This window comes from Zootermopsis nevadensis, unplaced genomic scaffold (assembly GCF_977971745.1).
Source record: "Zootermopsis nevadensis isolate Lab colony 2312 unplaced genomic scaffold, Znev_1.0 Znev_ptg000061l, whole genome shotgun sequence".
Lineage (NCBI taxonomy): Eukaryota > Metazoa > Arthropoda > Insecta > Blattodea > Termopsidae > Zootermopsis > Zootermopsis nevadensis.
The window spans coordinates 4,211,432-4,239,179 of record NW_028259192.1 but is presented as its reverse complement, the minus strand read 5'-3'; the positions used below and the strand labels follow the sequence as shown (position 1 = coordinate 4,239,179).

Below are 27,748 nucleotides of genomic sequence, written 5' to 3'. Positions count from 1 at the left end.
AAACAAAAACTGTTGCATAATTTTATGCCTTACTAAAAAAAAAATAGTTGCTGTAGAACAAACGTACTTTTTTAATTAAAAATATAGATATGAACACTCCCATTGTAGACTTATGTCATTTCAAGTAATCACCTAACACACAGGCACATATTCTAAAACGTACCGTATAATAATATAAGATTAAAATCAATTAAAATTATCTGACATGGAATTCAGTCCTCTGTTAGCCATAATTTTCATCACAGACGCACTTTCATTTAACTTACATGATAATGTGTAATTTATTTATCTGAGGCTTCTGAATTGTTTCTTTTAGATAGAAATGTCTGCATATTTTCCGAAGTTAAAACCAAGTAGTCATTATCTGTCTCGAGTTAATAAGAAGCTGGCATACTCGTCAACAAAAACAACAACAAAGCAGAATGAGATGAAATGATTATACACACGAATTCTTAGTAAACGCTATTTACGTGGTCGTTCTTTCAAAACATTTTAAGACACAATAAAACAGATTTTTTTATTTCTGTAACGTTGTTTTGGGTTCTACTTGGAAACCAAATTCCTGACAACATGAAATAACAAAAGACGTGAAAGTATAATTAGAATACCAAGGCTAAACTCCCAGAGGGCTAAAGCGGAAATTTAGAAGCAACAAGCAAATAATCGAAGAGGGCTGTCTTCTGGGTTGTTGTGACGATCTATCTGATGATGGAGGCAGCAAGGACCTCTGAAACGTCGGTAAACTTCTACCAGACTACAATGTTTTACCTTGGCTCATAATATGCTTCCAGTCTACTGATGACCCATATAACCCAAACCTGTATCACGATGACCTTCAAAGATGAAATCTGTCACGTAGGTGCAGCCCGCGGGAATATGCCAGGGCCAAATGATCGGATTCGAGGTTTTCAAGGCGGTGAGTACGAAGATGGCCGTCCTCTGGATGGTATTCTCCACCATCAGGGCGATCGCCCTGAAGATGGAGGCAAAGCAAGTATCACTGAAACGCTGGTAAACGTCTACCAGACCACACGGCGCTACAACCCTGACGACAGCCATCTTCCAATGTGAGTGAGGTTTGGATGACCGTGACGGCCACTAGATAAATCCACTGCAGCCAACCCACGTTCTGGGGAATGTGGCGTTGAGGAAGTGTAATACGCCGGAACACTATTCTGTTGGAAGAAGATATCTGCTACCTGTGTCTTGGTGCAATTGAGATATAAGGAACAGTTCTAGCATTTCCAGATACGAGACATCAAACCGTTTCCTAATCGACAAAAGAACGATCCATAAATCTTTAAAACACTCAGAGCACAAAAGATATTCAGTTTCGGAGAGTCGCGTCGATGTCCTACTACGACTTTGGCAAAGAAATTTCCCAAGAAAGTCTTTGTCCATGCGATTTGACATTCACAATAAGCACTATATCCACTGTGCAGTGACTTTAGTGGTCTACGAGCAAAGTTAAACGCACCGTGTCCTCAACGTACACGGTACAAATATTCGACCTTGGTCCAGATAGCGGCAAACAACACACCCTGTCTTGGCGAACTGCGAGTGACACCCAACTATGGGCATTCTGCTAGGAAGCTTTATCTCAAGTCTCCTTTGGAAACGTCTCATAGTCGTGGCTCAACGCGTTTCTTCATAAGCAAAATATCAAAATACCCTCTCATTCCTGCTGCAATCGGTCATCACTAATTACTATCCCCGCCTCTGCAGGAGGACGTGTAAACTAACAGCTGTACGACGGGAAACTTGAATGCTGGGGCCGCTGTTGTATAAAAATAAAATATTACATTTTCAAATGTACTTTAATTTATGGTAGTCCAGGACAATTCTCTTAACCCGCATTTTAAGGCCCAAAAAACTGTCACGCGCTCCGAAACATGAGGTGACGTCAGAATTCAGTGTCGCTAAGAAACAAAGGAAATGTGTTGTTCTGCTTGAATGAATAGTCAACTCCTCCAGTCCTTTGTGAGAAACTGGTATTTTCTCGGACAGGAAAAAGTTACCTTTTTTTTTTAATGAACTCGAAATTTCATTTCAGAATTTGCAAAAGCCCAACACTGTACATTACACTAAATCGTATGAATGTAGTTCGAATTCTTACGTGTTAAGATCCATTTGATACTGTCCCAACCCAACGTCGTAACCGAATGGTAAGAACTACTACTTTGTATTCGGGAGGTCTCCGAGCTGAAACATGAAGACCAGCTATCCTGACAGGATTTTCATGATTTTCCTCGTTCCCTCCAGGCAAATACCGAGATATAATCTAGAACTATACCACAGCCACTTCCTTCCTTATCCTTCCCAATCCACTGTTCACTAATCGACGACGTATAATCTGCGTTACAGATAGTGTGGTTAAATAAACTATAAAAAATATTATCCTCCCATGTTCAAAACTATTTGCTTTCCGTACGTCTGATATGACAACGGCTTCCCACTTGAGGCGTTCCATTGTATGATGATGAACTCTTGCCGCTATGGGGCAGAGATGATAATAACCCGGCAATGTGTACAGAAAATGCCACACGACACCCTGAAACTCGTTTAGTGAAAGTGAGAGTCTGGCATTTACTTTAATGCGGTACCACGGACAGTTAACACTTTCAAGTACAGTTACCTCCAGAGCAAGAGATTTCAAAGTGTGTCCTCTTGCCCACAATCTGCAATTTCCAACACGCCTCTAGCAGTAATCATCTTACGCAATGCACTACACGGTCCTTACATTTGGCACAGAGGTTAGACAGGATGTACAGTATGTTCGGAAAGTCACGAAACCCGTTCTTAACAAAAGATATATTTGTCAAAATAAAGATTAACATTTAAATCGAAAATATCAAAAGCGTTGGAAATGTTCATCGCGTTTACCGATTCTTCGTGTCCGATGTAACAAGGTGAAGATTTTCTGCAATGTTCTTCTAATGTGTTCCGCTCTGAGAAACTCCAATACCAAAAAACAGTTTAAAACTTTATCTAAAATTTTTATACTGCCCAGAATGAAGTGTGTAGATCCTCTGCAGTAATTAATTCCAAATCCCCTTATAAAGTTCCTCAAGTTCTTTCGTGGAAGAATTTTTAAAATCTTTGTAGCTCTATGTACACTTCCGTGAGGTTATAAACTCCGAAGATTAAGTTTTCTCAGCGACTTAAATGCACAGCGAAACAATGTTTTGACGGATATCGTCCAAACCACATTCACTTAGCACCGGAACGGTGGGCTCTTGTATAGTCACGGCGAAATTGTGTGTTTATTAATTAAATCGAATTTAATTCAATTAATTATCACACATAGCGGTACTACAGTTTTTGCCCAAGCGAGAACACGTTTAATGTCTTAGAGTGTACTCACAGTAACCTTGCTTCATTAATCAGAAAAGACCAATGAAATCGTTTTAATACGCTTTCAAGTCGAGTGCTACTGAAAAATACTGTAATCTAAGATAATTCCTTTTTTAAACAGAATCAGTTGTCATATCTGTAATCTGAAAGTATTGGGCAGTTACTTGATCGACTCGTTTCGATTGAAGGATGTTGACTTCATCTCGATTTAGTGAGATCAACGTTCTCGATTTCCAACTTAGTTAACATTAAAAACGGTAAATATTCCGTGTCCCTTCATAAACACAGTACAGTTCTAGAAGCGAACATTGCTACTGATTTTAAATGCATTAATTTATCAAGCTGTTTGTGTTTTATACGGATTGTGAAGTAAACATTTTTAATTCACAATTATACTCAATGTATCTTTTAAACGATTCACGTTACGAAACATAATTTTTACATCGTAGAACAGTTACTATTATACAATAATTTTATTTTCCGTCTATACACAAACTTAAAATAATGTTGTTAAAATTACTTAAAATTATAACATTCTCAGTAGATACTGCATCTTGTTACATTTTTTGTATCGACGACGTTTCAATGTGTATTACATCATCATCAGGTCTATCAATTTTAAAAATGTAACAAGATACAGTGTCTACTGAGAATGTTATAATTTTAAATAATTTTAAACAACATTATTTTAAGTTTGTGTATAGACGGAAAATAAAAATATTGTATCAATAAAACACAAACATGACGCAATTAAGATATAAGTTACTATTATGCCAAAAACATTAATAATAAAATTACGTCGAATAAACGCTAATTCTAAGTTCAAAAAGGCTTTATACAAATCGTGCAGCTATGAATGTTGCAGAATTATGTACACTGCCTAGGACCTAAAGCCCTCGTACTTCTACATAAGAGCCTTATTCCTTTGTTTACTTTCATTCGTTCATTATCTTTCGTTTTTATTTATATATATATATATATATCTCTCTCTCTCTTCCCTTGTTTTACTCTTTCGTTATTGTGTCTTCACTTTCTCCATTTATTTCCTTATTTATCTCCCTTCTTCTTCAAATTTAACCTCCTGCATTCATCTTTACGTTTACCGCAATAAACTACATTCACTTAAATAATTTCTAACACGCTTAACAGTTACTAATTTGACAACAAGTATTTTAAGATCTGGAAATCAGAGTGTCATTTTCGCCATTCAGCCGTAGTGCGACTGTGTGCCCACCCCTGAGTTTGAGCTGGCCGTGATCTTCATTGGACCGCATCTCAACAGAGGAAAGCATCGGCCTTGAAGTCACCGCTGCTTGGATCAGTTCACCGATCAAACGAACCACGAACATTATTCTTCGAACTTTTGTTTCGCTGTAGGGCTGGTGTCAGTTGTTTCATGCCTCACGACTTAAGATCAGCCACGTACCTCGTACTGGATTAGTTTCGATCTGTAAGTCGATCGCCGGTACTATCCTCTGCAAATTAATCTTCATTGGTTCCGAATGAGAAGCCCTATATGAAGATATGAATCGCCCTGATGATGGAGGCAGTATGACCTCCGAAACGTTGGTAAACATCGACCAGACTACACGGCGCAACAACCCAGAAGACAGAAATCTTCATACTCATCGCCCTGATGACGGAGGCAGTATGACCTCCGAAACGTTGGTAAACATCGACCAGACTACACGATGCAACAACCCAGAAGACAGAAATCTTCATACTCATCGCCCTGATGACGGAGGCAGTATGACCTCCGAAACGTTGGTAAACATCGACCATACTACACGATGCAACAACCCAGAAGACAACGATCTTCAGACACACCGCCGTGAAAACCTCAAATCCTACAAGCCCTAAATGGACACCCATTTCGAAAAAGCACAGTATAACAATAAAGATCACTTTACATTCGTTCACACGAAGAATCAGAACGGAAGCTGTAAGTGTAAATCTGTACAAAGAAACAAGAATTTCAGGAAGCAGATTCAGTTTGAATGAAGGTGAAGTTTCTCCGATTCATTTGAAAGTTACCTTTCTTTGTTTATTGCTAACTAAAGAATGTAGTCTGTAACAATAGTGTGTAGTACCAGATACTATTGTTATCGCATGTTGGCATGACAGGTATTTGAAGCAGCCGAATGGAATACACTGAAATGTATTCGTACCTTTGTTTAATACAACGTAAAGGAACTAGGAGACAACAGTGCATTCATATCCATCCGCTGCCTCTGACAGAACAAATGCACAATAGCATTCAACTGAAGAACTTTCTGTCTGTATCCATCCAACGCTGTCCTTGTAATCCTGGGGTCTCGGGTTCGATTCCCGGCGGTGCCCGAATTTATAACTTGTGTTGGGCAAGGCCGTGGTCTAAGCAACAAGGAGTTTTCTTCCGGGGGCTTCCCCGGTTTCTCCGTGGCATCCCAACAATTACTCCATTCACACACAGAAGAAGGCAATGGCAAACCACTTCTGGATCATCTGCCAAGAACGTATATGAACAGGTCCCAGTCCGAGAAAAGGATGGAAGGATCCTGTTCATATGGACCTGTCGTCAGACAGAACACTAAATAAATAAATATAATAATAATATAAGGTGAAGTTGAGATGTACAATTTACTGGATTTTTCATTCTGTACTCCATCCTTCTGTTACCTTTCCCCTCTTAGGTCCAAATATTCATCTTCCTACGTCATTTTCAATGTACTTCCTTAGTGCAACAAACAATATTTGACTACGTGTAAAATTAGAGATTTATAAACCGACTTCTTTGAATCTACAGGAATATAAAAGATTTGAACGTAATGGTAACTAACATTCACCGCATTCCATCAAAGTAAGAGACCGTATTTATAATCATACAAAACACCTTCCTCAAAGTGTTCGTGCCTCACGGTTTATGATCTGGACAATCTATTGACACCCGCAGATCGAATCTTGTTTCATTTCGGTTACTATAATTCATAAACTAATAATCACATCCAACCGATATAAAATAAGTTGCGTAGATTTCCGGTTGCTTTACAGATGACGCCACATCGCGTTCGACTCGGACTCAGCAGTCTAGTATTTAAAACACGTGACATAACTAGTTAGTTACCGGTTTCGTTATGAGGCATGGAAAACCCTACCCACACTTCATAAAAAGCACTCAACATACAACCTTCATTTGTCCTACGTCGCAATATGCAGGCGGTGCAGAGATGATGTTACCTGCACTCAAGGTAACTCTAACATTCGCTCCGAGACGTTCTTCTGCAAGCCGATCTCACAATAATCGTAACAGTACTTTGGAACTCGAACAGTCATCAATGACATTAAAACAATAGTTCACAAAAGTCACACTCATTATGATTCACTATTACGTTCCTTTATACCAACAACTAAATTCCCTTTCTACAGAGCAGCTTGCACTTCTGAGGCATCCGGTTCGAATCATGACCTGGTTATTAACCATCTTGGCAGAGGTTTATCATGGTTTTTTCTATTTTCTACATACGAACCCCGCGACATACTCTGAATAAACCCACGATCTCCTCTTTGTAAATCATTATTCACAAACCATTTCATTTGGCAATATGTAACTTCTGAGGCCGCGCGGTCTGAGGCGTGGGCCTTGTGCCACTTGGTCACTGGGACCGTAGGTTCGAATCCCACTCAAGCCATGAATGTCTGTCCGCGTTTTTCTGTGTTGTGCCGTCCTGTGTACAGGTCGAGGCCGATCCCTCGTCCAAGGAGTCCTACCGAATGTCTATAGATCGAGCCAACGAAAGGTTGGGACCCGCAGAACGGGTCATTCCCAGTATCCAGCATCTTCTGCAGTGGTATTTTAGGTGTGACGTAGGAATCAGCTATAGCCAATGTAATGCAAAATCGGTGTCATTCGTACGGGCATGATCCGAGCATTAAATACGGTCATTTCTTTCAACGCATAACTTAAGAACGGTATGATTCAAGGACTACCACGACGGGCCGATGGAATTCATACTATTGGCTGTTTTCGAAAGGTGGGGCAAGTTTAAGATATAGGATTTGAGACTTTCGCGGCGAGTACAATCAATAAAATCTTCGCGACAGGCGACTTCCGAGGTATCCAGTCACATCAGGACCCTGATGATGGGGACATAGTTGGTTCCCGAAACGTCAGTTTACTACGGTAACCAGCTGACGCGGCTGATTGCCCGAGAAGATTTTATTGATAGGTTGAAGATGTTGACACAATAGTCGGGCGTCTTGTTGGTAAGATTTCACTACTTGTGAGATGCTTCCGGCTGTAGCGAGAGGACCTCTTAATTCCTCCGGGTATTTGGTGCAGCTGGATTGTGATAACGGCGACTTGTCTTACGAGACGCTTCGGATACGGTGCAGAATGACGTCATCGCAAATAGACGTATGTCCATACCGACGATAGCAGATCCTAAGATGATGACTTTAACGATCAGTGGTAAAAATCACTGTAGTAGCAATATGACTTTCAAGAATGTTCCTTTTAATCCAACCTTCCTTTGGATTTCAGATAGCGATTCCTTTATGAGGGACGTTTAAGTCCCATCTTCAGCGTTCCCATCAGAGTTCTATTCCAGGCACTCCCTCTTATATAAAATTATTCCTAATAATCGATATTTTAGCACGCACCAGAGTAATAAACGCTGTAACTGTCGAGTAAGTCCGCGCGCCACAGTGTCGATAATATCCTTGTGTTCACTTTCCGACGGCTTCCGGGTTTCTAACCCGTGAGTTCTTACATAATGATGGGCTAGACCCATCGAGTTTCACGGATAAATGAAAATCACCTGTTAGATTTATCGTGGTTACTCTTATGTAAGTCAAATGTATCATCTATAATAACAATCAATGGTTTTTTATTAAATTTAATACAAAATACTGCAACTGTGATTCACACAGGCCTATGTCAGTCAGTGGAAAATATATTGAAGATTTAAAATTAAGTCTTAAATATGTACCTGTGTCTAGTGACGAGGTTAAGAGTAAGTTCTAAAGTCAACATGGGCCCACTGCCTTCACTCCACGAAGCCTTAACACTTTACAGTGCGGTAGTATCTATGTAAATACCTTAGGTATTATGTCTGTCCACGGATCTCTCTACGATATTTTGTTGTGGGTTTTATACTAACTGAATTCTGGTCTGCACCAATACTACAGTGCGATTTCAGACGTATTCCATTGCGCATATATTTTCTTTCGCTACTGATAATATTAAAAAATAAATTCCTTATAATGTGAGGGAATTTTTTAAACGAGTAAGAGCTATTCTGAAGCGCGTTACGTATGCAATGTCAGTATTTAATGAACAATATTGGAAAAGTGTGATCTTTCTAACACACAGGCATTTTAAAGATTTATTTTCGCGCACAACACAAAGGTCGTTTTACATTAATGTGATCCTAGGTCTCTCCGTCGAGCCTTAGGTCAATGTTGCACAATGTTATGTAATGTGACAGATATTCAACAATAGATGCAATTACAGGCATTATTTATTTATTTAGTGTTCTGTCTGACGACAGGTCCATATGAACAGGATCCTTCCATCCTTTTCTCGGACTGGGACCTGTTCATATACGTTCTTGGCAGATGATCCAGAAGTGGTTTGCCATTGCCTTCTTCTGTGTGTGAATGGAGTAATTGTTGGGATGCCACGGAGAAACCGGGGAAGCCCCCGGAGGAAAACTCCGTGTTGCCTAGTTGCCTAGACCACGGCCTTGCCCAACACAAGTTATAAATTCGGGCACCGCCGAGAATCGAACCCGAGACCCCAGGATATCAAGGCTAGTGTTCTAACCGCTAGACCACATAAATAAAACGAGGCATACCTCGTTTTATTGCGCTTCGCAGATATTGCGTTTTTTTTACAAATTGAAGGTTTGTGGCAACCCTGCGTCCAGCAAGTCTATCGGCGCCATTTTTCCAACAGCATGTGCTCACTTCGTGTCTCTGTGTCACATTTTGGTAATTCTGGCAATGAATGACCTTGGCCTATTTTAAATTACTATCCCGGCATTCGGCTGAGGTTCGAAACTGTTATCTCCCGAATACAAGTCTACCTAATAGTAGACCAATATGGTCAGATTATATAAGTAACATACTCACAATATAAAACAAACCAGGTTGAGTTACAAGTAGGTGATTTCTGTTAATTTCTCATTACTCATCACTGAATGATTGCACCGATTTCAGTACTTCCTGGATGGAAGCTGTCACGGCGACATCAGGTAAGAACGTGGCCTTTTCACCGTTTCGAAACAACACTTTGTGTAGTCTTCCTAGTTTTATGAATTCACTTAATACAAAATTATTCAGTTAAGGTCTCGAATCATACAGGCTTTTCGTTTTGAGGCATTACCATGATTCGTATTGCTGAATTTCATCTTGGCATCACTAGTAATATTCTAGCCGTTTTAATCACAAAAGTCGTGTCTGAAGCTTTCTTCTGGAAGTTACACCACCCAACATTTTTCCTTGCGTTTATGCACTTAATTATAAATACATATGAAACATTACAAAACACTCCAAATTATTTTATATACAACCGGGATCGAATTTCCACTTCATCATTTGGTCTGAGATCACGGACTAAAATTTATTATTTAGTGAAAAAAGGACACGCGACAATCGAAAAACACGAACGACATAATGCCTCGTGTGTTGATATATACAAGGGAAATATTTATTTTATTTCACACTAAATAATTCTTTACAATTATTTATTTTAATCCGTCTTATCACAATATTTAAAATTTCTTATAATTAAGATAATAATATCTTAATTATAAGAAATTTTAAATATTAAGATAATAATATCTTAATTATAAGAAATTTTAAATATTGTGATAAGACGGATTAAAATAAATAATTGTTTAGAATATTCACAATATGACGCAATTACACTATCTTATAAATAATTCTTTCTTGAAATGGTAATAGTCGATCGGCTAGTCAAGAACCCATCGTCTTGTATGAAACCCGATGTTCACGAGAGCCCTTCAAACAGCACAATCTTGAACCAGATTGGTCCAATGGGGTACATATCCTGGTCCCTTATTTCTGTAACCTCGACTTGCTTGGAAGACCAAAGCACGTGCTTATCATCCCTTGTGGTGTACAGTCTAAAACCTGGGGCGCATTCTCGTCTGTCATTTGTATAAATGATTAAGAATCTTAAGCTGCTGACAGTTTGATAGTAACAACTGAAGTTCGCCTGAATTCCTACAGCGACATCAGTCAGCCTCTAAATTCGGCCTCACTGGAATCTCAGCAATCTCTCTTTGTCAGTTGGAATAAATTCATCTGTCAAGGTCTTAAATGTAACAGAAAACAAATTCACAGGAACCACGTTCTTTCCACGTGACGAATATCTTAAGTGCGTCACTCCACCAAACCGCAACACCACGTATGACTAATGGAACGAATGCAATCCGCTCCGACTTACTCAACCAAAAAATCCCCTGCTTCGCAGTCGGCAAGCATTACATCCCATTACAACGAAATCCAGTACAGAACTTGAAATGTAATGAGATGTGTCCATAAGCAGATCATTTTCAAAATACGTGTGCTGCAATCAAAATCAGAAACTTTCACCATAATTATTAATTTTGTTTATGGTACCTGACAGGCACAAGAATATCAGTTATAAGTTTTCTTCCTTAAAGTAATTAAATGAACCATAATCGTGATTTTCCATTATAAAGTACTTTATTTACTAACTTTCGCATTCCCTCCTATGAATACACATCTTAATGTTTTATACCTGTTTCTTCATAGGACGAAAAATTCCTTCAATACATATTCTCTTTAATAAACTTCATTGCAAATAACCAAAATAATATTTTGAAACAAATTCTCCAGATCAATTGTCAACCTCTCATTCTTCAGAAGAGTTCATATCGTGGGTTCATCAACATTTTCAACATTTTACCAATAAGTCTCATGAGTTTTATAAATAAAAGGTATAATTTTAAATAGTATTAAAAATATACTTGAATACACACTCCTTTAACGCTGTTGATAAATTTCTAATGTTCACAAATATTACATAATATTCATTAAGGTTTTCTTGTTTTCATCTAATATAAATAGGTAGTATAATTTATGTTTTGTATGTAATGTATGTGCCACGGTGGTCTAGCGGTTAGAACGCTGGCCTTGTAATCCTGGGGTCTCGGGTTCGATTCCCGGCGGTGCCCGAATTTATAACTTGTGTTGGGCAAGGCCGTGGTCTACCGTGGTCTAGGCAACACGGAGTTTTCCTCCGGGGGCTTCCCCGGTTCCTCCGTGGCATCCCAACAATTACTCCATTCACACACAGAAGAAGGCAATGGCAAACCACTTCTGGAGCATCTGCCAAGAACGTATATGAACAGGTCCCAGTCCGAGAAAAGGATGGAAGGATCCTGTTCATATGGACCTGTCGTCAGACAGAACACTAAATAAAAATAATAAAATGTAATGTATTTGTAACATTACATTAATTATGTGAACCCTTTGTTTACAAAATGTGAAATTTTATAACAGGATTAAATTCAATACTTGTAATATTGTATTATTACGATTTATTTAATTTCCTATCTTCACCTGACTAACTTATGGATCAGTTTCTACTACAGCAGAAAACAGATGATACATCGAACGTGTGATAAACTATTATTATTATTATACTTTTCTGAACCTTTTAAATGTCTCATTTCTTCAGTCGCCAGGCGTGTAAAACTATACAAGCCCTGATATTTTTTGCGCCATAATAAATTTTAATAACGTTAAAAGTGTTAAAAGAAAGAAGCCGGTCTGCGTGCAGGTGTCTCGGGACGCCGCTCCCCGGAGCAATGTGCCAGGCGATTTCTCTGGCCGCTGAGCCGACGGAATGCAGTTCATTCACCATGGCATGGGAGTTCAAGGGCTCTGAAGTCACGACCCCCAATGTTAACGTGCAACAACATCTTCACAAATTCGCATTCGTTTATAATATTCCAAAAAAATACTCAACCCTTCTCATTTCTTCAAAGACGGAAATGTCTTTTGAAAGCGATAATTATTATTTCTGATAGAATAAATTTCTAAATTTATTGTATTTTTGACAAGAAATTTGAATTAAAATTAAAACTGTTTTAACATGAGTCACCAGTTTACTAATACCACACAATTATGTACTCAGATCCAAAGACCAACGTAAAAATATTAAAACTAAATTTCAAACTATGGCGAACTGCACAGAACGCCTCAAAAGTACTGTCCTGGTTGTGATCTAACAGATATAACCTCTTACTGAATCAAAGCCGTGATGTAACATGATCTCTCGAGCGAGATATATCACTGCATTTGTTTACATCTCGCATTTGACATTCGAGTCATAACTCGAATTGAATGGTTTTGTTAATGTTTATTATTTCTATCGAGTTTAGACTTCAGCATTATTCTAACTTTGCTGAAGCAGGAATATTCTTTTATCTACTAGTTTTTCAAATGAAGTAATAAAAAACATTTAAAATAGTTATTATGATATTCAACTATGCTCTTTCTTGAAGACCAGACTTACACTTAAATGATCTCATGTCTATTTCTCCAGTATTTTTTCAAGTTTACCTCCCTGTAATAAATACCAAATTAATCTCCGAAATCGAAATAAATTTAACAAAGGTTCATTATCTTTAATCCGAAACTTACGAAACATTTCGCTGGAAGCTCTCATTAGACTACTACTAATCTTCTCTTTTACGAGGTGCGATCGGAAAGTTTCAAGACTGTGTCAACAGAGGGCGAACCGGATGTAGTATGAGCTTCTGCCGCTAGGGGATGCGGCCAACATTCATAGTGAATCAGTGTGCCAGCCGGCATCATCGAATTAGCATTTGTTTCTTAGTTACGGGCGTTTTGGTAGTGCATTACAACGTGAGTCAAATGAAATGAAATCAAGCAACCATTCCACAAACAACAGCGACTCCCCGTCACTGACGATCGCGAATACAACGAACTGTACTGCATCGCTTTAAATAAAACTTCTGGAACTAAGCATAGGTTGGATAAGCTATTTATCGAATGCCACAACGTATAAAAATCGTACGAAGTACCTGATTCTTGAGAGGGTGAACACAGCGTTCATTTTAATAATATCACATTCAAAATGGACTCTGTAAAAAGAAGAATACAGAGGCGATGGGCAGAAAGACGATCGAAAAAATATATTTAACAAAAAAACAAAAGATAGTATAATTGCGTCATATTGTGAATCAAATATTAAATTAATTATTCGGATTTGTCCGTCTAATCACAATTATATTTAAAATTTACAAATAAGATAATTAAAATATCATTTTATGTTCCACATCGAATAATCGATTTACATTTGGAACATTTTTTACAACATGTTTCGGTTTCATCGAACCATCTTCAAAACTTCACTTCAAAACAATACATTCGCTCCAATATATGAAAATAATCTGGATGTGAACATCTCCAAAAGCTACACAACAGAAATTGTAATTGAGTTTTAAGCTTGTTGATATAATTTTACACCTGAAGATGGTTCGATGAAACCGAAACATGTTGTAAAAATGTTCCAAATGTAAATCGATTATTCGATGTGGAATATAAAATGATATTTTAATTATCTTATTTGTAAATTTTAAATATAATTGTGATTAGACGGACAAATCCGAATAATTAATTTAAAAAAACAAAAACCTAAAAACGTATAAACGAAGTAGAATGCACTGTCAAAGAACAAATCAGGCGTACAAAATTTAAAATATTAGCGCCAACTCATAAACGGAAGCTTAAGGAACAAAGACTGAGGTTTCTAGAGAACGGAATTTTGAGAACACTTCAACCTCAGTGAGAGTAAATAGAACTATGTACTTATGTAGTGTGAAAACTTTTATAATAAGTTATAAAATCAAGGAAAATAAGGTTACGAGACATGTAGCACCCACTGATGAGATGAGAAATTACTAAAAAAAATTAATCAGAGACCCTGCAAATAAAGAAATCACTTGGTGGGCCTAGGCGTATGTCGGAAGGAAATATTAAAGTGGGTCTTAACGAAACAGGGCATGACGATGTGAGATGGAATCAAAACGTCTCACGGTACAGTCCAGTGACAGGCGCTTGTGAATACGGTAATGAACTTCCAAGAATTTTAATTTCTAAAAATCCACCAGCTTCTCAAGAAAGACTCATTCCACCAAGATAATTAATTAATTAATTAATAGAAAGAGGCTTCATATCACACGCACATAATGAAGTAGTGTCTAACAGCTGCTTTGTTCCACAGCCACTGTAAAAGTGAATGGCCTGGTAAAATCTAGTAATTGCAATAGTACCTTTATGCTAACTCCCTCAAGGTGAGTCCAGGGCCACAGGTTAAAATCGAGCATCATTTTTCTTAATCACAACAGCACTCATATTCTTGGAGCTCAAATATACATTATTATTTAAAAAGCTGTAACTTTATAATTACTTACGAAAAGTATTTATTAATATTCTTGTCGCTAATTTTAAATATTTTGTTATGAAGCTGTAAAATTACAAGTCAAAGCCCTTCTGTGCTATCAACCTGTTAATGAAAAGTGAAATAAATTACTGAATATTTTCCATCCTCCATTCTTAAATCTATGATCCCTTTAAATACAAAAATGTTTATGCAAATTTGGAAGTCACATCGGTACCACAAGATAGTGTCTTATAAAAATACGGAAGACAAATATGACTGACTGACAATCCACTTACATTTCACTGGCCCCTGTAATAGCCATAAGCCCGTTTATATTTATCAGCTTATTCACGATTTAAACTTTAGATTACTACAGACCCATTTGCTGGACTCATACTGGTCATTTAAATTACAATGAAGAAAAACCAGTCAGGTAAATGAATTCAGTAAGCTGTCTCTGTCACGAGTTAAGATTAATAGTAAGATGACAGTATTAGTAAATAATGACTTGCAAGGAAGCAATCATAGGCTAATAGAAAGTTCTATCCCCATTTGGCTGGAGAAGAGTCACGAAACTTCTTACTTTAATTAGCTGGTCCTCCAGCCGAGATTTGAACCCAGAGCCTGCCGAACACAACAGACAACTCGACCGCAACGTTTAGTTACAAAATCCGTAATTTTATTTTACGAATTTACAGGGCTTAAATTACAGGTAAACATGCATGTAGTAGCAAACAAATAGAAAGATGTACAGGGTGATTCAAAAAGGACTTTACAACTTTGAAAGTGTGTAGAAATTTATTCAGAAGGCTTACAGAATCGGTTGAAGTGTCATTTTGTAGCAAAACAAATTACGTTTTACCTCAAATAGTCATTTTGGTTCGATGTGATTGCCATTGGTGATACTGCAGACATCCAACCTGAAATCAATTTCTTGACAAACACTATCCAGCATATCCGGTGTCACTTCTGAAACTGCGGCGGTGATTCGAGCTTTGAGCTCAGTGAGATTTGCAGGCGTTGATTTCGCTAGACTACGGACAAAGCTCTCCCTCACTCGTTCCACAACAGCACTAGTAACACGCGGGCGACCTGGATATTTGTCATGGCAAACAGAACAACCAGTCTCAACAAAATTCTTGTGCCAAGAGTAAATTGTAGGTCTACTGGGATGATCCTTGCCATACTGGGTGCGAAAATTCCGTTGAACCATTCTCGCAGATTTGGTTTCTTCAAACCACAGCACACAGCGAGCGCGCTCCGCACCTGTGAAAGTAGCCATTTTCAAATACACTGCCGCTTGCGCTCGCGGTGACAGAATTCGGTACTACAGCACAACGTGAGTCAAACTTGATTTGTTTTGCTACAAAATGACACCTCAACCGATTCTGTAAGCCTTCTGAATAAATTTCTATACACTTTCAAAGTTGTAAAGTCCTTTTTGAATCACCCGGTATTATAGTGAATCCTAGGTAAGGACGAGAACAATGACCTCCTGGTTAAAAAAAGGTCTGTGAATTTAAAGAGTGTAACAATCTGAGTAAGCTGAAAGTAGGGCCTGTGTTAAAACAATGGAAGTCCTTACAATGGAAGGAAGTTTTAATTGTTTACGTTTGTTCTGGAGGACAAGTACTGTAATTGTGAATACCGAAACTTCAATGAGGAACAGAGTTGAAAATCAGGAACAGTAATGAGGAAGAGAACTTGAAGACCGAGCATCAATTGTCAAACTTCTTTATAATACTAATAATAACAAAACATTATTAATAATAAAATATCAATAATAATAGCACTCCTTTAATACATTTTAACCCTAAGAAGTGTCATAATTTGACAATAAAAGTTATTGTTTTTAATCATTAATGCCCTAAATTGGGGATACTTCGTGACACTTTAATGGCGATGATCTGACTCAGTTCCTTCTCAAACATTATCAGAAAAAGCCACATTAAACCTTCCACCACATTTATTTCTGAAGACACAATCGTAATAAAGTTGTCGTAATTGTACCGCGCGTGCGCAGAGGAAACTTTTTAACACAGAATTTCGTTAATTAAATCCGCAGTGTTCTGTATCCCCCAGAATGATTCCCGTGTTTATTGTTACTTTGTTAAAGGAAGAGAACACGAAAAAGGCTTTACTTTTATTTACTCATAAATGCATCACGACAAAAGAATTTAACAAACAAAATCACAAAACTGTTTCAGTTTGGAACACGAAATAATATTCTCAAGTTATTGACCTATATTCTCTGTCACCTCCAATCCTTCCCAGTTAACATCACTGCCCTTATATTTATAACATTTACTTCCATATTTGTCGACCGGGGTTCGATCCCCGACGGGGGCAGAGGGTCTTTCCTCCAGCCTCTGCGTCCAGACCGGCTCTGACGCCCACCCAGCCTCCTCTACAATGGGTACCGGGGTCCTTTCCCGGGGGTAAAGCCGGCCGGGGCGTGATGCTGACCACACACCCCCATCTAGTGCCGGGGTCAAGGAAGAGAGGGGCTATACCTCCACTCCCCCCAAACGCCCACATGGCGTATAGTGGGACAAACTTTACTTTACTTTACTTCCATATTTGTAAAATTTCCAACTTCAAAAGTAGCAATCGCATGGATTCCAGAAATTTTGCCTTCAAAATGAATACCGGACTTTTATGATGTTGAACGCTGTTTTCTTAACTCCAAAACTCCACTACATGAGCCATCATGTGGTTCTTCGTAAATACCTTCTTCATTTTCTGAGCTGACACATTCATTTGGTCTTCTAGGAGTCTTTCTCTGCCTACAGTAGATGTGTAAGGTTCAAACTCACTTAAGATCGAAGGCAAATTTTCTGAGATACTTCAGGGATGGGTATTTATCTTTTTTATTTGTCTATGTTCTTCAAGTCTCTTCGCGTCTTTTCTGAGGTGCTCGATAAATAATTTTCAGCCTCCTGCACTGTACAATTTTCTTCAGTCAAGCTGTTTTACCGGCTCAGTACCACACTTTTTAATCCAAACTTTAGATTCTTTGAACTATTCTCTTCTCGCTTTTCAACAGACATGGGAATTTGTCTTTGGGGACAGAAGAACACCGGCTTCCTACTACAGACTATTTCCGTTTAGCCAAAGTTCATTTCGTCGGACGGAAGAAAGTGTTAAACGCTTTTAAGCAAAGTGTGGTTGCGTAGGGAGGCATGAATATTTACTTAAAGCTGCTGAATGCCTTCTGTATTCAGGTGTGAGCTTAAATTGTCTCCAACGATGATCTTTAGACTGTTCTGGAGATTCTGTACTGGAGGAAGCAAGTTAAAAAGCCAGTCTTTATACGATTGGAAATAAAACCATTCAGAACTTGTCCGATTACGTCCTGCACCTGGAAGGTCATTCTCGGTCTGTAATTGCCACAAAATTTTAATGACGTAAAGGCTTTCGACTCTTGGCGGATTCTATTCAGGGTATTTGCTTCCCTTTTGGTTATAATTTTCTGATGCGTCAGACCACCCAAGTATTGCAGATCCACCTGCAAATTATTGAATAAATCGTTGATAATCTGCTCATGAGGTGAAGAAGCGACTCGTAAATGATTTTTTTTGGTACCATCGGGTCGGAGCCGACCCCTGGTGACATTATGAACAAGTTCCCTCTGATAAGGACCTGTTCATATGTTTCCTAGGCAGATGATCCAGAAGTGGTTTGCCATTGCCTTCTTCTGTGTGTGAATGGAGAAATTGTTGAGATGCCACGGAGAAACCGGGGAAGCCCCGGAGGATAACTCCGTGATACCTGGACCACGACCTTGCCCAAAACAAGTTATAAATCCGGGCACCACCTGGAATCGAACCCGGGACCTCAGGATTACAATCCCAGCGTTCTGACCGTAAATGAATTCAAACAGTCAAAAGCGAGAAAGTCATATTTGACCGTTTTGTCAACGCGGTCTAAGCAAGCCGCAATGGAAAATCCAAATTTTGATATGGCTTTACCGAGTGCTACAAAGGAGTTTTCTTCCTCAGCGCTGAACACGGTTGGGCGACTAAGTTGCTGCAACAAGTGTCTCTATTCTTTCACACACACAAAATGTTGATTACTGACTCCTCTTCTGAGTTTCCATCAGCATCACAGGCATATTCGATCTCATCTTGCCAACAGCTTCCGCTAAGGTGACATCAATGTAATTTTTGTATGGATGTGATCCAATCATCCTTTCGTGCAGCCTTGGAACTTTATATAAATTACACTGAATAACAATATCTACAGATTTCTGAAATGCTATATATTGTTACAGCGTTAGGGGGGGATTTGTGACGTCGTAACTTCTAGCAAAATATTATCTCTTAAACTTGCAACATTTATTATTGTTTTCATAAAATATTTCAAGTGTCTGATTACAGGAAACCATTTTTAAAAAGTATACTCATCTTACAATTTGATGGCGGCTGCTATAATATTAATATACAAAACTTGATGGTGCAGTGGTGAGAAAACCTTCTTCGTATTCGGGAAGTCTCTGATCAGAATCTTTGTCAGAAGACCAATTATCTGAAAGGTTTCTCTGAGCTGTTCGTCATTTGACATTTTATAGCAGACTACTACCATCTTTGAAGTAGCCCAAAAAATAGCCACGGTGGTCTAGCGGTTAGAACGCTGGCCTTGTAATCCTGGGGGTCTCGGGTTCGATTCCCGGCGGTGCCCGAATTTATATCTTGCGTTGGGCAAGGCCGTGGTCTAGGCAACACGGAGTTTTCCTCCGGGGGCTTCCCCGGTTTCTCCGTGGCATCCCATTCACACACAGAAGAAGGCAATGGCAAACCACTTCTGGATCATCTGCCAAGAACGTATATGAACAGGTCCCAGTCCGAGAAAAGGAGGGAAGGATCCTGTTCATATGGACCTGTCGTCAGACAGGACACTAAATAATAATAAATGATGGCCACGGTGGTCTAGCGGTCAGAACTCTGGGATTGTAATCCTGAGGTCCCGGGTTCGATTCCCGGCGGTGCCCGAATTTATAACTTGTGTTGGGCAAGGCCGTGGTCTAGGCAACACGGAGTTTTCCTCCGTGGCATCCCAACAATTACTCCATTCACACACAGAAGAAGGCAATGGCAAACCACTTCTGGATCATCTGCCAAGAACGTATATGAACAGGTCCCAGTCCGAGAAAAGGATGGAAGGATCCTGTTCATATGGACCTGTCGTCAGACAGAACACTAAATAAATAAAATAAAAAATAATACCCCAAAAATCAATCCGCGAACGCCATAGATAGGAGATGCGTACATGCGGTTTCTAACAAGGAACTTGTAAGCAATGGAGGGCCTCGGTTGAATGTTAATGTGGTCCCCTCCCATTACCACATAGTTTTCCGAAGCGGTACCTGCGAGATGAAAGTGTCCACCAGCAACCACTTTGCGGTGAGTTGGTACCATGGCGTAGTGTACGTCCGCCCCGAAGAGTAGGTCAGGTTGGGAGTTGTGCTGCCAGCTATAAAACACAGGCTCACAGCGAGCTGAAGAACCAGTGATCGTTCAGTGAACACGTAGTGACAATGAGGAGCTTCATCATTGTGCTAGTAACTGTTGCAGGAGGCGGTATGTAGAGTCACATTCAAATGTACAGGGTTCGCCGAATAACAATCATTTTCACGGTAAATTTAAAAAAAAAAATAGCGGGAAATGTGATAGTGGATATGATACGCGAGTGGCAGACTCTTTCTGTATTTTGAAGTGAAACATATTTTACAGTTCCTCAGGAGGAATACTGGACTTTTATCGGATTATTAGTGAATGTGTGAATACAAGACACGTATATCAAATTTTATATATATCGATAATTGTTTTTCGTATTACTGTATTATACTATTTCTTTTTCGCAAGAAAGTGAAAATTACTTTAAATCTTTACGCTAATATTAAAAAAGAGATAAGTATTCATTAATTAATAATCAGTCACGTTTATGTGAATCCAAATTACTTTATACATCTATTACATAGTTTATTTTATCTTTAAATTAAAAGCACGCGTTTATGATTTACACGTGTCAATCAAAAACTAGCGAAGATTACACTATTTATTTCGTACGCTAATTTATTTCCTTTATTTATTACCATCCCATGTATCTGTGGTTAGTGGATAAAGAATTACAAAATATGTAAATCGTTTAGTCAAATAAATCTTCTGCATTCTTTCCAATACTCCAGCTTTTACAGTAGTAATCTTTTACTATAATATATAAAATAAATAATACGTAAAATCTACAATTTTGATGCAGATAAATTTGACTTTATTTTAAACTATTTTATCATTTTACGTTTTTATTCTGAAGCACTACGTAAATGTGACACGGAATTACTAAAGCTTCGTAAAAATTTACAATTACAATTCCTTAACATATGGGACCATCCGGTCTGTAAGTATATGGACAGTGTTAATATTATTGAAAGTATTTTGGAATACAGAAGAAAAATAACGATGTATTCAAGAAAACAATTTTAAGATAAGAACCGAATTTTAATTAAATCGGAGTGCGGTCTAATGTCGGCTTCTGTCTTACCTTCTTTTTCGCGTTATACGGATAAAGAAAGAGAGAAACGAAGCATTGCATCGAAGTAGGCAACTCGGTCCATGTACTCGAGGAAGTAACTTAGTGTGCCAAGCAACAGAAAGTAGTAGGCAGGTGAGAGGCCGGCCAATTGGTGCGCTTTGGCGAAAGAGTGGCATATGTTTCGACAGAAACCCTCGTTCTCTGTTGTCTACGAAATATTCATAGAGGATTTATAAATAAAACAGACCCCTAAAGTCTTTGTAGTTATTCCATTATTTTATCTAAACTCAAGTTAAACCTCACGTTTTTGAGAAGATAATATTTTTGTTCAATAAGTGTTCATTTCGGAAATATTTCAAACATAAATTTAACAAATAACGTAACAGTTTTGAGAAGAGAATATTTTTGTTCAATAAGTGGTCATTTCGGAAATATTTCAAACATAAATTTAACAAATAACGTAACATTTTGAGAAGAGAATATTTTTTTCAATAAGTGGTCATTTCGGAAATATTTCAAACATAAATTTAACAAATAACGTAACATTTTTGGGAAGAGAATATTTTTGTTCAATAAGTGGTCATTTAGAAAATATTTCAAACATAAATTTAACAAATAACGTAACATTTTTGGGAAGAGAATATTTTTGTTCAATAAGTGGTCATTTCGGAAATATTTCAAACATAAATTTAACAAATAACGTAACATTTTTGAGAAGAGAATATTTTTGTTCAATAAGTGGTCATTTCGGAAATATTTCAAACATAAATTTAACAAATAACGTAACATTTTTGGGAAGAGAATATTTTTGTTCAATAAGTGGTCATTTCGAAAATATTTCAAACATAAATTTAACAAATAACGTAACATTTTTGGGAAGAGAATATTTTTGTTCAATAAGTGGTCACTTCGGAAATATTTCAAACATAAATTTAACAAATAACGTAACATTTTTGAGAAGAGAATATTTTTGTTCAATAAGTGGTCATTTCGGAAATATTTCAAACATAAATTTAACAAATAACGTAACATTTTTGAGAAGAGAATATTTTTGTTCAATAAGTGGGCATTTCGAAAATATTTCAAACATAAATTTAACAAATAACGTAACATTCTTGAGAAGAGAATATTTTTGTTCAATAAGTAGTCATTTCGGAAATATTTCAAACATAAATTTAACAAATAACGTAACATTTTTGGGAAGATAATATTTTTGTTCAATAAGTGGTCATTTCGGAAATATTTCAAACATAAATTTAACAAATAACGTAACATTTTTGAGAAGAGAATATTTTTGTTCAATAAGTGGTCATTTTGGAAATATTTCAAACATAAATTTAACAAATAACGTAACATTCTTGAGAAGAGAATATTTTTGTTCAATAAGTAGTCATTTCGGAAATATTTCAAACATAAATTTAACAAATAACGTAACATTCTTGAGAAGAGAATATTTTTGTTCAATAAGTGGTCATTTCGGAAATATTTCAAACATAAATTTAACAAATAACGTAACATTATGAAGCACCTTAATTCTACGAACTGAACCAAACTGAATACAATACGTACCTAACAGACGTATCGGTGGGTTGGATTCAGCTGACTGAGAATAGAAACCATGGCGTGTTCTAGTGAATGTGGCAATGAATCTTAGTGTTCTATAAAAGACGAGGAATTTTACTAGCTAGGCGACTGTTAGCTTCTAAAAGTGTGATTAATTATTATTATAATTATATTTAGTATTATTATTAATGTACGGGAGTCTCCTCCACCCCTCCCCACGCCCGAAACAGGACATTTTCGTAACCACGTGATCGGCAACGTGCTTCAAGCATTTCTTAATCTTAACTTTCTCGACGGGCTCTCCGAATTCCTGCGTTGGGTCTTTTGAAAACTTTCACTCTTCATAAATAGCAAGTGAACTTGAAAATATGTACAGTTATAATGTAACGTTGGTAGCACTTAACCGCCATTACGTCACTCGGCATTTCGTTTTGTACACAAGTAACAGGACAAAGATACCAACCTTCGAGTTGTAATTAGTAAAAATTATTGCACTCTTAAAATTTGTACCAGTCAAACTATTCTATTTTCAATCGCCGTTAAAATCTTATATCTAAATTTTACAATATTATGTCTCGTATTTCATTATCCTTTTGAAAGTTTGTTCTTATTCTTTGATGATAGCTTGTCTTCTATGAGCGTTGAGCTATTAATTGCCGACGTTTCATATGTGATTATTGCCTCCATCATTAGGGCGGTGAGATGATGGAGAGTGTATTCATCTCCGAAACGTCAGTATATTTCCACAAGACTACGGTGAAACATTTTAAAAGACAGTCATCTTCACACTCGTTGCTGTAAAAACCTTAAATACCGCCTATTTCGTTATTTATTTATGGATTTATTTTCAGTTTTAAAAATAAACTTTTAACTAAATTTACTGGTATTATAAAACTATATGTTTCTACGAAATTTATTAAAAACTTTGTAGATTACAGTGGTCATGAAAATAAAATGGAGATCAAGCTACTATTCTTTGTTCCACATACCACTGATTTGTTAGTTATTTACAACGCTGTTTCAGCTGATGAGGTTATATACACGGAGTTGCAAATATATGTTGTAAAAAGGCAAGACGATTGTGGAGTAACTGAATGTGGAACTATGACGTCGTTCAGTGGACAGACAGAGGAAGTCAGCTGAGACAGGACAGCTGGTAACTGTGTCGTGATTACGACGAAAACACTGTTAGAGCGATAGCACAGAGCACAATGTTTATTTACGGTCTGTTTGCAGACGCTATAAAGGGATACGATTACACAGCGACGAATGTTAAGGCAAGTAATGATTAATAAATTGGGAAAATATAGGCGGAATCGGTCGTCTCATATTTAAAAGTACTTCATGGAAAATCACGAAAAATGTTGGTAAGGACAGCCGGCTCCGGGCCGAAGTTTTGACCCGGGATCTCTGAAATAAAACTGATCGGCCACGACATTCGGTATCACTGAATACAGAGGGAGGATGAAGTATTCTATTTTATCCCCGACTGTCCTACTGCGTACAGAAGAATCTGCTCTTATTTTCCATGACAAAATTAATCAGTAAATTGTTTTAGAGAAACTTTAAGATTTCTAGTAAATATAATGATCCAACCAATGACCGAGTAAAATACTGAAGTCCGTGCCCCATACACTGACTTTCGCCTAATAATTATTATGAAGCCTTAACACTTATAAATCTTTGCCTATTTCAGAAACGTGAGATCAGTTAGACACAGGGCCAGTTATTTAATTGATACATTGTACTTGTCTCGACAAATTATTGCACGTCAATAGTTCACTGATTTGTAGTATTTAGACTGAGGCTGGCGGAACTGCCCATATATTACACTATTAATATAACTGTAACTTCTCACTCATAATATTATCAACGTTAAAGTAGATAAAATGGCTAATAATCAAAATGTTAATACAAACTCAATACCCCAGTACACGCTCTACAACGGCGCAAAAGATAGCCAAGGAGAAAAACACACAACCTAGGATACCCTGAGCGATTTGACCTTCTCACGGCAGTGACGACGGCGGTGTTCTAGGTTATGACCCGGTGCAGTCGCGTAGGTATATCAAAGTTCGGTTTAAGTATACTGTCTCCATCTTCAGGCTGAATATGGCGTCTATACGGCGTCATAACGTCGTCTTTAGGATTCACTGTTTTCTAAATTTCTTATGGGCCCAATTCAAATTATATGAATTTCGGCGTATCCATAAAATATTTAGTCAGAACTAACAGCGGTCAGCTGTTCAACAACGTTAAAAGCGCATACATCTCTAGTGAATATTTACCACCCGCGGTCACTTCAAAGTCGCCCTCGGACTGCAAATGGAAATGAATTTAGAAGGTATGTGATCAACATTCGTGTGTGTTTAGCAGACCTCAACACATTTCATTCTACAGCCAGAATGAACACGTAAACACGCGTCCCATCCTCTTGAGATTTATGGCCAAATACACCGATGTATTTCAGAACACTCTCTACGTATCTCCGTGTTTCCCCCACTTAATTCAAAGTATTATTCGAGCTACCAGAGAAAGTACTTAGAATACATTTGTATGTAGAATTATTTTTTAAAATTAATACCCTACGAATGTATACACGAAATCCGTCCATCAGAGACATACATTTATACGAAAAACGGCAGAAGTTGTTGCAAATTATGTTGATGAAAAACTTAATAGGATCAAAGGTTCACTTCTGTAGCACTGTCATTTGCAGTTGTCAGTTTCTGAAAATTGTATCATTGTATTGACATTCGTCCTTCAAGAGATAACGGTATGTTACAACACGTGATATGTATTACGCCTTTCCCCAGGGGTCTAAGTTTCATAGCAGGCCAACGTAAAGATTGTGAAATTTAATATTCCACAAAGCTGTTCAGAATATATAACATTGCATAACAAAGAAATCAGTTATTTCAAACGGAACGTAGCGGAAATCTTATTTCGCATTTGGGAGAGGTCCCGGTTTCAAATCTTGGCCCGAAGACCGGATTTCATGGTTGAATTTTTCTTGTCGTTTCCTTCAGCTACTGTCAGCATCCATAAAAGCGAAGAAGTGCCTTCTCTTTACCAGTCGAGTGATTATCCTCTTTCAAGAATTACTTCCGCGATGAACACTTGAGTAGTGTATTATATTTACGTAATACTTCTAATTACACATTTAACAAAATGCAGGCCTACCTATCTCGCGTACAATGAAACACTTACAAGGCTTGAACAATTTGTTCTCCTATGTGACGTAGTTATTTCGTGAATAACATTAGTTTGGTCAATGTTTACAACAGAACCATTCATGCCTTCCTCTTCTTCACCTCATGGCATTGGCATTCAAGCGACTTCCACTTTACGTGAAAATATTCAAAGCTAAACATTGTATTGAAATGATTAAAGTTTAATAATTCATGTACGATGAGGATTTCACAGCGGTGATTATGAAGATTTCTGTCTTCTGGGTTGTTGCCCTGATGACAAAGGCAGTATGACCTCTGTAGCGTTGGCAAACATCTACCAGACTACACAGCGCAACAACCCAGAAGACAGAAATCTTCATACTCATCGCCCTGATGACGGAGGCAGTATGACCTCCGAAACGTTGGTAATCATCTACCAGACTACACAGCGCAACAACCCAGAAGACAGAAATCTTCATACTCATCGCCCTGATGATGGAGGCAGTATGACCTCCGAAACGTTGGTAATCATCTACCAGACTACACAGCGCAACAACCCAGAAGACAGACATCTTCATACTCATCGCCCTGATGATGGAGGCAGTATGACCTCTGAAACGTTGGTAAACATCTACCAGACTACACAGCGCAACAACCCAGAAGACAGAAATCTTCATACTCATCGCCCTGATGATGGAGGCAGTATGACCTCTGAAACGTTGGTAAACATCGACCAGACTACACATCGCAACAACCCAGAAGACAGAAATCTTCATACTCATCGCCCTGATGATGGAGGCAGTATGACCTCTGAAACGTTGGTTAACATCGACCAGACTACACAGCGCAACAACCCAGAAGACAGAAATCTTCATACTCATCGCCCTGATGATGGAGGCAGTATGACCTCCGAAGCGTTGGTAAACATCTACCAGACTACACAGCGCAACAACCCAGAAGACAGAAATCTTCATACTCATCGCCCTGATGATGGAGGCAGTATGATCTCTGAAACGTTGGTTAACATCGACCAGACTACACAGCGCAACAACCCAGAAGACAGAAATCTTCATACTCATCGCCCTGATGATGGAGGCAGTATGACCTCCGAAGCGTTGGTAAACATCTACCAGACTACACAGCGCAACAACCCAGAAGACAGAAATCTTCATACTCATCGCCCTGATGATGGAGGCAGTATGATCTCTGAAACGTTGGTTAACATCGACCAGACTACACAGCGCAACAACCCAGAAGACAGAAATCTTCATACTCATCGCCCTGATGACGGAGGCAGTATGACCTCTGAAACGGTGGTAAACATCGACCAGACTACACAGCGCAGCAACCCAGAAGACAGAAATCTTCATACTCATCGCCCTGATGACGGAGGCAGTATGACCTCCGAAACGTTGGTAAATATCTACCAGACTACACAGCGCAACAAACCAGAAGACAGAAATCTTTTTATAATTCACTTTGTAAACAATATTCAAAAGAGTAAAGCCTATTTAAATGATTATAGTACATGATGACCTCAATTGGTCACAGTTCTCCTATTCTTGGTTTTCCGGTTGGCTACCGAAGTAGATTAGCAGCATAAAACACCGAGCATTGTTTAAGTAGGTTTCGTCCTCGGTCTGCCGTGTGACCCCGCGCATTACAAAGTTGAGGATATTTTACG

At 38.1% G+C, this 27,748-nt stretch overlaps 2 protein-coding genes across 3 annotated transcripts in view; one reads left to right on the top strand and one right to left on the bottom strand.

Moving 5' to 3' along the window:
- Positions 1-27,748, bottom strand: part of LOC110834321 (protein obstructor-E) — a 241,000-nt gene that overhangs the window by 179,412 nt on the left and 33,840 nt on the right. The window lies entirely within an intron of this gene.
- Positions 20,215-27,748, top strand: part of Gasp (Chitin binding Peritrophin-A domain-containing protein Gasp) — a 36,140-nt gene continuing 28,606 nt past the window's right edge. For both annotated transcript variants that reach the window (XM_087340677.1, XM_087340675.1), the window contains exon 1: positions 20,215-20,376. In XM_087340677.1, coding sequence (XP_087196803.1) covers positions 20,334-20,376 — 43 coding nt within the window. In that variant the 5' untranslated portion in view covers positions 20,215-20,333. The remainder of the gene's footprint in view (positions 20,377-27,748) is intronic.